Here is a 12,523-nt window from a genome sequence, read left to right as displayed (position 1 = left end):
TCTCACTCACACCTAGGGGCACTTTAGACTGAATGTTTTGGGGGATGTTGGAGGAACCTGGAGTTCCTGGAGAAAACCCACACAGGCACAGGGAGAACATGCAAACTTCACACAGGCGGGGCCGGGATTTAAATCCCCGGTCCGCAGAACTGTGAGCCCAACGCTCTACAACTGTTCCACCTTGCCGCCCTGTTTTTTTATTTTTGTTTTTTTATTGAATAAATTTGGGTGGGGAAAAAAATCCAAATTGGGCACAGAAAGCAGGACACTATGACAACACACACTCATACGTCAGTTGCAAAATATGCCAAATATATTTTATACTAAAGAATAGATTGTAGGGCTGCAACACTGAATCTACAATTGAAAACCCACACTTAAAAGTGTTCTAAACGATCTACATTAATCCCTCCTCCATAGCAGCGTTGCACATGGAGCACTAGAATGCGAGGTTGTCAATTCCTATCGATGGGCTGATCTCAAGGGCATGACATATTTACACTAAATATAAATAACGTCAGGATTGCTGGGTAATTATTGGATCCTGATTAACCGTTCACAATCAGGTCAGGTGACAGCACAGTCAGACCCAAGAGATATCATGGCAGTCAAAAGCCAAGTGTAAGTGCTCTCCATCCATCCATCGATCCATCCATTTTCTTTTGCCGCTTATCCTCACGAGGGTCACGGGGAGTGCTGGAGCCTATCCCAGTTGTCAGTGGACAGGAGGCGGGTTGCCTGAACTGGTTGCCAGCCAATCGCAGGACACATGGAGAAATAAAACAGTCACACTCACAATCACACTGAGGAACAATTTAGAGTGTCCAATTAATGTTGCATGTTTTGGCGATGTGGGAGGAAACCGGAGTGCCTAGAGGAAACCCATTCAGATACGGAGAGAACATACAAACTCCACACAGGCAGGTCCGGGATTGAACCCGGGACTCAGAACTGCAAGGCCAACGCTTTTTACCAGCTGCCTCACCGTGCCACCCTCGTAAGTGCTCTATTATGACAAAAAGTCCAAAATACATATATATACACAAACTTGCTGTCAGTATAATTTGAAGTATTAGAAGAGGCAATACAGAGTTATTTTGAAATCTATCACACAATTTAGACTATTTTATTCAACAGTTGCTTGTGCCTTCATCTGGGGAAATGCAGCGTAGCGCAACACTCATGTTTACTATCAGTATGTAAAAAAACAAAATACGTGTATGTTTTTCATAGGTAAAGTGAATGGTATGTGCTGTACGTGATTGGCTGGTGAGCAGTTCAGGGTGTACTACGGTTGTCGACAGCACGTCCACGACCCTTGTGAGGAAAAGCAGTTCAGAGAATGAATGGATGGATATGCAATGTTTTTTTTTATCCATAATGGTCTTGGAGTGAAAAAGTATGAACGTCTTGAACGTTCAGTAAATGGAGAGTTATCTAAATTTGAACTCAGAAGATGAGGATGATGATAAGAGGAACTTTTTGAAATTGTTTTTTCAACTTCTTAGCCAGTTGTTCCCATCAATTTAATGTCTTATGAAAGAGCTATATGAAATTCATAAAAGGTCAGGAGTGAGAAAATGATTCTTTTGTTGGTAGTCACAGAGAGACGGCAGCGAGGTTATGGCCACGCATGAAAATCTTGACGCGGCGGTTGAGACTGTTGAAACAGACAGTAGCAGACAGGATGCCAAAACAAAAGTTTTAAGCAGTTATACAGGTACAGCATATATTTGTATGAGCTTGCGTGCTGGTGCATGGCTTATTGTAAAGGTATGTGACCTCAACATTAGTTTTCTTTTTTAACCATAATTTCTTTCTTTCTGGGATGTTCTTGCAGTAACCTATTTGTGCAGTTTCCTCCATCAGCAATTTATAAATTATGTCTTATGTAATGTTTTTTAATCTGATTAATTAAAAACATCAACCGATTAATTGATCATAATGATTGTTCCCTAATGGATTGAATATTGTAGTCACATCAAAATACAGTAAAACGTCAGTCTACATACAGAATGTAGTTACATGTTGTGTAACAGTTCTAAGTGCTGCTACTATCAACATGGGCCGGAACGGGGGCACTGGTGAGTACCGGAAGGACATCTGAGGACACGCTGCCGCAGCAGACGCTCTTGGGATGAGAGAGATTCTGCTGCATGGCTCCCCAGTCACTAGATAAGCGAACACGATGCAGAACCGCATACAGCCCAAATCAATTATACGGGCTCTACAAAGACAAACTGGCTTCTGCTGACTAACGAGAATACGAGCATATTGCTACAATGTCCCGCTGCAGATGTTTTTGAATATCTTTCAAACTACGCAGAGCTCAACTCTGTTCCCACAAAAACCCTTCACAATACTTCCAACTACCTAAAAGGGAGGCTGATCTGATGATGGCGCCAGCAACAATGTAACTTTGGTCATTGAATGCAGCAACCTCTCTCTGGTTGTACCCATTCCTAATCTTCATCTCTCTTGCTATTGTTGAAGTGACTCATGCAGTTTTTAAACAAGGTCATTTTGGAAGCCTGGCAATGCACTAAAGTCATTTAAAGATTAAACACCTCTTGTATAAAACCACCTGAACCATCTTGTAGAGCTCTCCTTTCGTCAGAGTACACCTGACAGCAGTCCGGAGAAGCAAAGGTCGCGAACGAGAGGCCGCTGCTGTCTAAACATCGCCTTGGTCTTATGTAAATGGCGGAACGTGGGGCAAGGGCGAGCTGCTGTGACACAGGTGGGGTGAACCAGGTTGTTGGCTATTGGGTATGGATTGTACTTAGCATAAAGGATACTGCGTTCATTTACACTGATTCCATAGTTCTGTATTTCAAATGCCTGCAGGAAAAAAATGCACCCAAAAATACATTTTGTGACTCTGTAACAATTTCAGGCTCATTTTCTGATTACATGTTTGATTTACAGACAGATTTTGGCCCGTGAGCCTGCACCTTTCCTTATACTTGTGTTTGTTCTTGGTGGTTTCAAAAATCGATATGTGTCCAGTTCGGGGGGTACCCAAAGATAGGCCCCAGAATGCCCGTGACCCTAGTGAGGATAAGCGCTACAGAAAATGGATGGATGGATGGATGGATATTGTTGCGCTATCCCAACTTTGTCTTTTATTCTCGTATTTGTACGCTATATTAAGCAATTTAAAGTGGTGGGAAAAAAATACAAATGTATAAACACTGTTGAATGTTCAAAATGTCTGAGAAGTGCCGTAAAACCTCGCTTATTTACTCATTCTCTTGAAGGCGTGTAGGGTAATTTTTGCCTATTTTGAAAGTCTGGATGTTTTTTTTTTGGGGGGGGTTGGCAATAACAAGTGAAAATATTGAGATTAGATATATTCAGTGTACTTGTTTTGTTAAAATAAAGCCAGTATTTTATTGCATTGTATTGCTGCAATGCTTCACTGCAGAAGGAAGCCATTTGTGCATTGGGGGTACAGTAAGTACATACAGATTCATTCCTGCCTATATACTTTCATAAATCCATAGGAGCAATTTGACACATTCTTGCTTTTTATTATATATTTTGAGTTTTACCTGATTAAGTCAATCAGACCATTTTACTGCATATCGCAAATGTTTGTGCATGTTATCAATCCGTGATTGTCAGCCAGAATAGCGATATACCCTTACATGGCATAACATGCAAAACTACTAACAATGCGTGAGTAATGTTTTTTTTTTTGTGTAAAAAAACCCTGAATATGATATAATTACATGATGAATACTGTGTACGGGACAGTACTTGTTCTTACAGGACCATCACAACTTGGCTCCCTCAAAGAGGCTAAAGGCTTAATGTCAGACCCTGCTGTCATGTTGGTCATCGTTTGAGCACAAACAAGTGAAGCCTGCTATTTGCAACCAAGTAGTAAACACCAATTCACAGCCATGCATCCTCAAATTCAATCAAAATCTTATCCATCCATCCATTTTGTTCACTGCTTATCCTCATGAGGGTCGTGGGGAGTGCTGGAGCCTACCCCAGCTGTCAATGGGCAGGAGGCGGGGTACACCCTGAACTGGTTGCCAGCCAATCGCAGGGCACGTTGAGTCAAACTGCTGCACTCACAATCACACCTTGGGGCAATTTAGAGTCTCCAATTAATGTTGCATGTTTTTGGAATGTGTGAGGAAACCAGAGTGCCCGGAGGAAACCCACGCAAGCACGGGGAGAACATGCAAACTCCAAACAGGCGGTGCCGGGATTGAACCCGGGACATCAGAACTGTGAGGCCAATGCTTTACCAGCCGCCCCACCGTGCCGCCATCCAATTCTTATTGCTGAATCATTAGACCCATATCCTAATCGAAACATAGATGGTTTTCATCTAGGTACACCTCAAACTTTTAACGATTGTACTCTGGATATAGTTACATCTTGGGACCTATAACATGTTTTTTGTTTTTTTTTGGATGACAGAGTTACCTTAAAGTGCAACAACTAGTGCAAAAGGGACAAAAATGGACTTCTGATGACAGCACAGTATCATGTTGGTATATTTATACCCAAGACGGAATAGAGTTGCCTTCAAAGCTAGAGATAGCAAAGCTGATTTCCAGGCGATACAGCAAAGCACGCATTTTTCCTCCTCTGGGTGCCAGCATGATGAGGGCAGCGGTCGGGCCGAGTTGAAATGTAGGCATAAAGCCAAAATAGGAAGAAAATAATCTGCCTACTGTGCAATCGGAATTTCCAGCGTGCTCGGGGAAGTAACTATGCAACCGACATTACATGACCATCATGAAACTTCAAATGTACAACCCCCCGCATAACCTCTCACCTTAGTCCGTCCATTGATGACGCAGTCCCCCAGCTGTCCATTGGCCGCGCTGTGCATGATGGCCTCGTCAATGTACGACATCAGAATCCTGATGTTCTTACAGCCCGGCTCGTGCCCCTCCACCCAGGCGATTTGGTCACCTCGGATGCTTCGTGAAGGAATGCCCCTCTGGCTCACCAGCTGCCCTCCCCGGAATTTTCCGCTTTGATTTAGGACTTCGACTTCATCCAAGACTTGTTCGCCCAACGCAGTCCCAAGAAAATTGTCCTTCACACATATGCCGTAGTACTTCATGCAGGGCACGATGTACTGAAGAGCCACACGTTCGGCTGACCAGACAGACACTTCTGACGGTGGCGGTGTCGGGATTCCGTTAGCCTCCACGGGGGAGGCCTGACTGCAAGCATACGGAGGCCCGGGGGTTACGGGCTGATATATGTTGTGCTGTATAATTTGGGGTGGGAGGATCGTAGGACTGAGGGGTGTCTGGGGAGCGACACAGTGACTGGTGATCAGCTGGTCACCATAGCAACTTTTACTGCAATCGGCAGTCAGTCTAGCACCTGAAAAATTGTGAGCGATACTTCCATCAGCCAATCTCCTCCGCTTCAAGTCAGACTCCCCCGAGATGAAAACAGCATCTGCAGAATCCACCAACCCTGCTGACCTAGTAAGAGTCTCAGAACCTAAGTCACGGTTCTCTCCACCTCTCCTCTTCTGTTGTTGCTGTCTGGCTCTTAGGTCATTATTGATCCTCCTCATAACAGCAGGGTCCGCATTCTCTAACAGACAGGCTCTGCTGGTGAGGGGGTACAGAGGGGCCCCCGTGGTCCCCTTCATTTGTGCGGGGTTTGGTGTATGGGCCAAAGCGCCGGCGGGGGTTCCTTCCACGGACAGAGACGCCACGCCACCGTTGTACTGCGGCACTCCGGTTCTGCATTGATTGATCGGGGTTGTGAGTCCACGGGGGTCGCTTTGGGAGGCTAGACCCGCCAAAAACTCGTTGGCGGTCGGCCCCCCGACCGACACCCCGTACAAGCCGTTGATCCCCATGTCTGCTGGGTGCGTGTACACAATGTCCGCTGGTGAACAGCCGAGCTGCTGGCTGCTGATCCTTCTTTCCTGAGACGTCGAAACTGCACCCGATTTGCGGCAGGCAGCGCTTGGCTTTAAGAGGTCCGTGGCTCCCAAAGTCTCCATTTCATCTCTTCATGCGCTGAATGTGCATGTAGCCCACGCCCGCCCTTCATTTTTTAGCAGAGCCGCTGGGTCGCCTGACGGAGAGGAGCTCTGATGTGACCACTTTCATTTCCAAGCCTTGTTTTTCTTGCTTTCGTGGCAACCATCATCTGTCACCCTGAATGGAAGCCAGCTCCGGAGCCGCTTGCATTATTCGCACAAACATACTACGTCGAGGGTCTGTGAAGAGTAAAATGAGACACTTTAGGCCTATTAATAGCATGGCACAAGTCACTTGTCGTAGAACAGTCAAGAAATGCTGAGTTACAGTTCAAGTTACTGTTTTCATATTCCCTTAAGGTACTTTTTATTTATTGATCTTGAATCTTAATCTTCACTTTTGTTACCAAACTCATAATACAAGCTCGTTTCACCAATGTTTGCCACTGATTTGGTTAATCAAATTGTAGCTTGTTGCATGGAAACAGAAACTTAATAAAGACCGGCACTCGTAAGCATTAAGAATTGCATAAATTTTAGTCTTTCAAAAAAAAAAAAAAAAAAACCAAGAGTTCAAATAAGCGCAATTGCAGATGTAAACCTATCATCCAACAGGCTTAATAACAACTTTTTTTTTTAAATTCCTTATACGTGCTATTAATGTTCTCTATATTTATAGCTTTGCAGTCCAATAAAACAACAATATTTCAGCGTTTGAAATAAAATAAAGCGAGTCCAAATCACTGTGATGAGCTCTCACTTACTTCAGGCCACAGCAATGCAAATCCACTCCTGAGCGTACGTGACAGCCTGCGTGTACGCATGTTATTTCCGGAATCGTCTACTCGCGTCCACGCAGCGTCCTCGTCAGTTTCCACATGCATCAAAACAACGCACACGCAAGCCACGCGACGCCACGTGACGAAAGGAAAGCGAGTCGGATCTCGACGGACAGACCGAGGCGAGCTCGAGATGCCCGGGATGGTCCTCTCCGCCGCCGTATGTCTCGCGGAGTGCGGTGCACCCACCCCATCGATGATGAAGCCCTCTCCGGTTCCCTCCCCCAACTCCCACGTCCACACCCTCTTGTCACTACTCGCGCACGAGCCGTGTGACCCCCCTCCCCGCCCCCCTTCCCACCTGCCCGCAACACAGCGTAAAAGGAAAAACATAATGACCCGCCTTCATCCACCTCTCTTACTACCACCACATGCAGCATTGTCAACTCACAAAACATTGCTCCTGTACACCCTCACCCTACTGAGGATAAGCGGTACGGGAAATAGATGGATAAAACATGAAGTAATGTACATGATGATTTTTTTTTGTGTGTGTGGACACATCAGCATGTGGAAAACCACCACACCATACCGTGTTGACCAAATGACAAATGTGCATCGTTCAGTAAATATCACTTCATATGACAACATCGCAGAATTACACTATTCAAAATCAATGTTATTTCATGTGTTCAAACTGTAACTATGCGTCAATCCTTTTGAAATATAAAGATAAACGATGAGATTAAACCACAAGGTGGAGCTTCAAGGTTATATTTGTAAAAATATGTCACGTTGGCAACCGTGGTAGAATGGCACATGACCAGAGCCAATCACAATCAGCAGCTTTCAAAACGACAAAGCTTTTGCAGCCATTTTTCAAACAAACCAACAGTGTTATTGTGGAAATTTGCACACATTGCGGTGCCCTTATATGCAATACGGACACAGGGAGCAAGTGAGGTAAAATCAGGTTCAGGATGCGAGGATTAATGTTTCTCCCGCAGTGAGTTGGGACAAGTACTGTATCAACATGGGACTGTCATGCAACATTAACTTAAGCCAGGATTTGACATTTAAACATCTAGAGAAAAAAAAAAAAAGAGCTGAGCGTTTGACTCCATTTCTTTGATTGGCTGGCGGTGAGGGAATTTCAAATGTGTCAACTATTTACATTTTAGAGTTCCACCCATCATTTTCGAAATCCTTGTTGGGGTCATGGGTGAGCTGAATCCTCCCATTGTTTTCATCATGAAGCCTCACTTTAAAGAACGCATACGAGTAGACACTGAATCAACAGTACCTCTACCCTGTGACGCCAAGTGGATCGGTCCATTTTCAAATGCGTTAAGACATGTTTTATTTATTGAATTACTTCCACATATTTGGCAGAATTCTTCACAAACAACCAACAAAATACATTTACCAAGTAGCACTGCTGCGCCTCATAAGTCCCATGTGCTTGACAATTTCTGTGCAATGTACAGGTATCGCCAAATATGTGTTTTTAAGATTGCCCAAAATTCATTTGTTATTTTAAGACAATTTGCAGTTGAACTAAATGAATATCTCAATACATAATTGTCATAAATGTTTGTTTGAGTAACAGTAAGTATATAACTTAGCATGACGACGTATTCTAACGCCGCTGCCCAAACCAGTTCATTGTGCTTATCTTTCAGGTTAAGTCCAGAATTGGAAGACAATTTGGGCAACAGCATTTTAAAAAATGCACCATTTATTTAAAGTCTTTTATGTTTCCAAGAAAAACAAATAGCCTAATAAATCATCCAAAAACTTTGTTGATTTGTTAAATCATCAACAGCATAGTTTTTATGATGTCAAAGGGACAGGACTGCAAAAATCATACCAGATGTGACGTAATAAATAAATAACAATACAATTTTCAAAAAAAAATCAAATACAAGAGGGAAATCTTTACATTTAATGATTTTAAAGAAATCATTTTAGAAAGCAAATCAAGATTTTTTGAAAAGTTTGCTTCAATTTGTCATCTATGTCTGCATCACAGCAATAGTATTTTAAGCTACAAAAATAAGTCACAGGTATTTGGAACTGGAGAATATAATAGTGCACTTCAGAAATTAATCATCTTATGAAGACCTAGGAATTATTACCATTCAATTTTTAAAGACTCAAAAAACTTTTTAACAATAATGTCTGTATGAATTTTTCACTTTCAAATTCTTCCTGTGGGACGGACTGTACCCCCAAGGGGCCGTTGTTGGCCCACAGGCTGGATGTTTGACACACTGCAAGGTTTTTTTTTTTTTTAAAGCAGTTGAGAAACAACTACAGACCATAATTACGACTATTTAAATAATATCTGTGTCCTACCCCCCTACCCCATAAAAAGATGATTTACAAAAGAAGTAATTCATGCATTTAAATGCATGTTTATGTATTTTGTACATGGATTATTGGAACTATCGAGACTATGGATTAACTAATCAAGAATTACACAGTGCACAGTTACAGTATGTTTATGTTATTCATCCGAGGTCAGCACATTCTCCGTGAAAGTTAATCTTGCAACACATATGCGACCCCATCCAACCCTACATCTGATAAGAGTGTAAGCGAGTCTGGGTACATTTCTGTTTGTCTTCAACTGTTTTCAATGAAATCTCTTTGACAGATGAGTCATAAATTGGCACGGGCAACATTGGAGGGATATTCGTGCGACACCGACATGTTCTTTTTGTTTTCACAATACTGAGTAATAAACTCAGAGGAATAAAGTTACACGACGCTAAATGATGCTGATGTAATGCTCACGTGCGAACCATAGGGCCAGGATGCAGGTGGCCGACAAAGTCGGTAACGTCAGAGCTGTTGTGGTGGCAAACTAAATAAATAAGGGCTTCTGTGTATCATGACTTCGTGTTATGAAAAGGGGAAAAAAACAAGCTCACAAACGTGCACTCTCACACCTGCATTATTAAATAACCCCGACATGTTTTGCATCCTGCGACACACAAGAGCTTCATGACATTGATTGTTTTGATTCTTTAACGCTAGCTGTAGGATCCTTCCTTTGTCACGGTCATTAACTTTCCCGCACATTCTCATTGGGTTTGTTCCAGTTAAGTGAATAAGAGCGCTTTCTTTGCCATGCAAGGTCAGCGCTCCCTCCGCAGCTGGCTAGAGCCGTCCAGAGTAGTGCAACTCTGCACGTATACATCTCCTCCTCCTCCTCCTCCTCCTCCTCCTCCTCCTATCCCCCTTTCCTCTTCACACCACCAGAATAAAGCTGAGAGGGCAACGAAGAGTCAACGGAAGGTGGAAGGCCGATCCGTTGCTGACTTTGTGTTTTTTTGTTTTGTTTTGTTTGTGTGTTTGTTTTTTGCTGGGTCTTAATTCCGATGGTGTAAAAACCAATTTTGTATGCATGACAACATAAGGAACACCTGCACAATTAATTTGATCTGAAAATCTGCCTTGACAAGACAAAAACTATGCAACTGTTTCAGAGAGATACTAGTATCTCTCTGAAATTCTCTCTGAATTCAACAACATTGTGTTGTTATAGATAATAATAGAGGAGGGGCGTATTCAGTCATAGGTCAATGAGGGAAACCAGTCATGGGGTGTGCCACATTCGTGTACTTTATAGACAGCATATCATTGTTATCAACTAAAAATTTGAAAATTCTCCAATTTCTTGAGATAAAGTCCTTAAAATTCGTCTTGAGAATTATTATCCAACAAGTGAATCACAAGAACAATCAACACTTAAAGGGGAAATTTGTGTTAAAATTGTTACCAAGACTGGAATGTAAAATTTGCACCATTTGAAAATTTGAATGGCCGACATTTGCCATGACTTCTTGGTTCCATTAATTTTTTGTCGTGGGTTGTTAACTAAGAAATTAAATATTGGTTGAGGTATTCATCCAACCAACCATCCATCCATCCATCCATCCATCCATCCATCCATTTTCTTAGCCGCTTATCCTCACAAGGGTCACTGGAATGGTGGAGCCCATCCAAGCTTTCACCAGGCAGGAGGCGGGGTACACTCTGAACTGGTTGCCAGCCAATCGCAGGGCACATTGAGACAAATAGCCTCAATCACAATCACACGTAGGGGCAATTTAGACCGTCCAATTAATGTTGCATGTTTTTGGGATGTGGGAGGAAACTGAACTACCCGGAGAAAGCCCACGCAGGCACGGTTAGAACATGCAAGGTCCATACAGGCAGGGGCAGGATTTGAACCCGGGTCCTCAGAACTGTGAGGCCAACGGTCTAACGAGTTGCTCTACCATGCCGGTGGTTGAGGTATTATTTTTTAGTATTTTTGCCATGCACAATCAATAAAAATCAAAAGGGGGTGATAAATGTACCCATTGAGCAATATTGTTGCTAGTTCAGCGTCACTTCTGCTTCACTATATTTGCCCAATTGTAAGCAAAAAGGAATGGTCTTTTTATTTTTATTTTATTTTGGTGGTTGACATTCCAGTGTGTGGCATTCTAGATGACCCGGTTTGCATAATGCAGATATTTCCATATAGCAATAATTGCTGTAAATTAAAGAAAGCTTTTTTGATCAGGGCGGCACGGTGGAGCAGCTGGTAAAGGGTCCCGGGTTCAATCTCGGACCCGCCTGTGTGGAGCTTGCATGTTCTCCCCGTGCCTGTGGGGGTTTCCTACGAGCACTCTGGTTTTCTCCTACATTCCAAAAAACATGCAACATTAATTGGATACTCTAAATTGCCCCAAGGTGTGATTGTGAGTGCGGCTGTTGATGTCGATGTGCCCTGCGATTGGCTGCCTACCAGTTAAGGGTGTACCCCGCCTCCTGCCCTTTGACAGCTAGGATAAGCTCCAGCATTCCTTGCAGCCCTTGTGGGGTTAAGCGGTGAAGAAAATGGATGGATTTTTTGATCAGTTTTTATGAGCCATGTGGGGGCTGCCTACAACCTCAGGATTTGCCTAAATTGTAAGCTTGCTCTGATGTTGGTTAGGAGTACTTGTACAAGTGATACAGAGAGCTGTTCATGTTCTTAGAATAGTTTTAGACCTCATATTTTGAGACATAATTAGCAACACAAGATCTGCAAAAACATTAAAAACATCTTTTGGCAAGATGCAATGAAGTTGTACACCCGACTTGGTCCCATGTTACTTTGAATGCTGGCCTGCTTGAGGTCTCAGAACACAGCAAGTCTTTGAAACGCAAATGTATTTTTATTTTTTTCACTAAAGTAAGAGCACTGTTTGCTCAGTGTGGTGGTTTTTGCAGTCTTTTAAGTATGCGTCGCTTTGAGTTGATAATTGAACAAAGCTAACAAAAACAGATGTTTTCAGTGTATGTATTTCTTCCTCAAGAAGAGACAGAAATGTTGACAAAGTGTTGACACAACACAAAACTCAAAGTGTTCGATAATGATGAGCGTGTCCATGTGACAAAATGCTGACTGTTTCATTGCTTGTTAAACTTGTCTAACTACATGACATCCGCAACAGTTCTTACTGTTCCTTATAGGTATTACAGGACTGGTATTAGAATTGTCTAGTTATACAAGTCTACACATGGGCAAATGTCGGGCTGTAACAATTCAGTGGCGAAACCGACAATCGCGATACTCGAGGTCACAAACCTGTATATCGTCTTTGAAATGGCAGAATTGTGACACGCCCCTTCCGACTCCCAGATTTATTTCCCCCGAAGGAAGAAAATTTAATTAAAAAAACACAATCCAAGATATTTCCTCAACAAGCCTCCTCCGACTGGC

General features: G+C 42.8%; 1 protein-coding gene across 2 annotated transcripts in view; it reads right to left on the bottom strand.

Annotated features, from left to right (window-relative positions):
- egln2 (egl-9 family hypoxia-inducible factor 2) overlaps positions 1–12,523 on the bottom strand; it is a 27,896-nt gene extending 15,373 nt beyond the window's left edge. The window contains exons 1-2 of one of the 2 annotated variants that reach the window (XM_061828092.1): positions 12,389–12,523; positions 4,802–6,220 (exon numbers count right to left, since the gene is read on the bottom strand). In XM_061828092.1, the coding sequence (XP_061684076.1) occupies positions 4,802–6,001 (1,200 nt within the window). In that variant the 5' untranslated portion in view covers positions 6,002–6,220; positions 12,389–12,523. Of the gene's footprint in view, positions 1–4,801; positions 6,221–6,744; positions 7,023–12,388 lie in introns of those variants that run through there. The other variant, XM_061828091.1, reaches the window with a different exon arrangement.

The sequence above is a fragment of the Syngnathoides biaculeatus genome, chromosome 8 (genome assembly GCF_019802595.1).
Source record: "Syngnathoides biaculeatus isolate LvHL_M chromosome 8, ASM1980259v1, whole genome shotgun sequence".
In the NCBI taxonomy this organism is placed as follows: domain Eukaryota; kingdom Metazoa; phylum Chordata; class Actinopteri; order Syngnathiformes; family Syngnathidae; genus Syngnathoides; species Syngnathoides biaculeatus.
The sequence above is the reverse complement of the archived record's forward strand: the minus strand, read 5'-3'. Positions and strand labels throughout refer to the sequence as shown.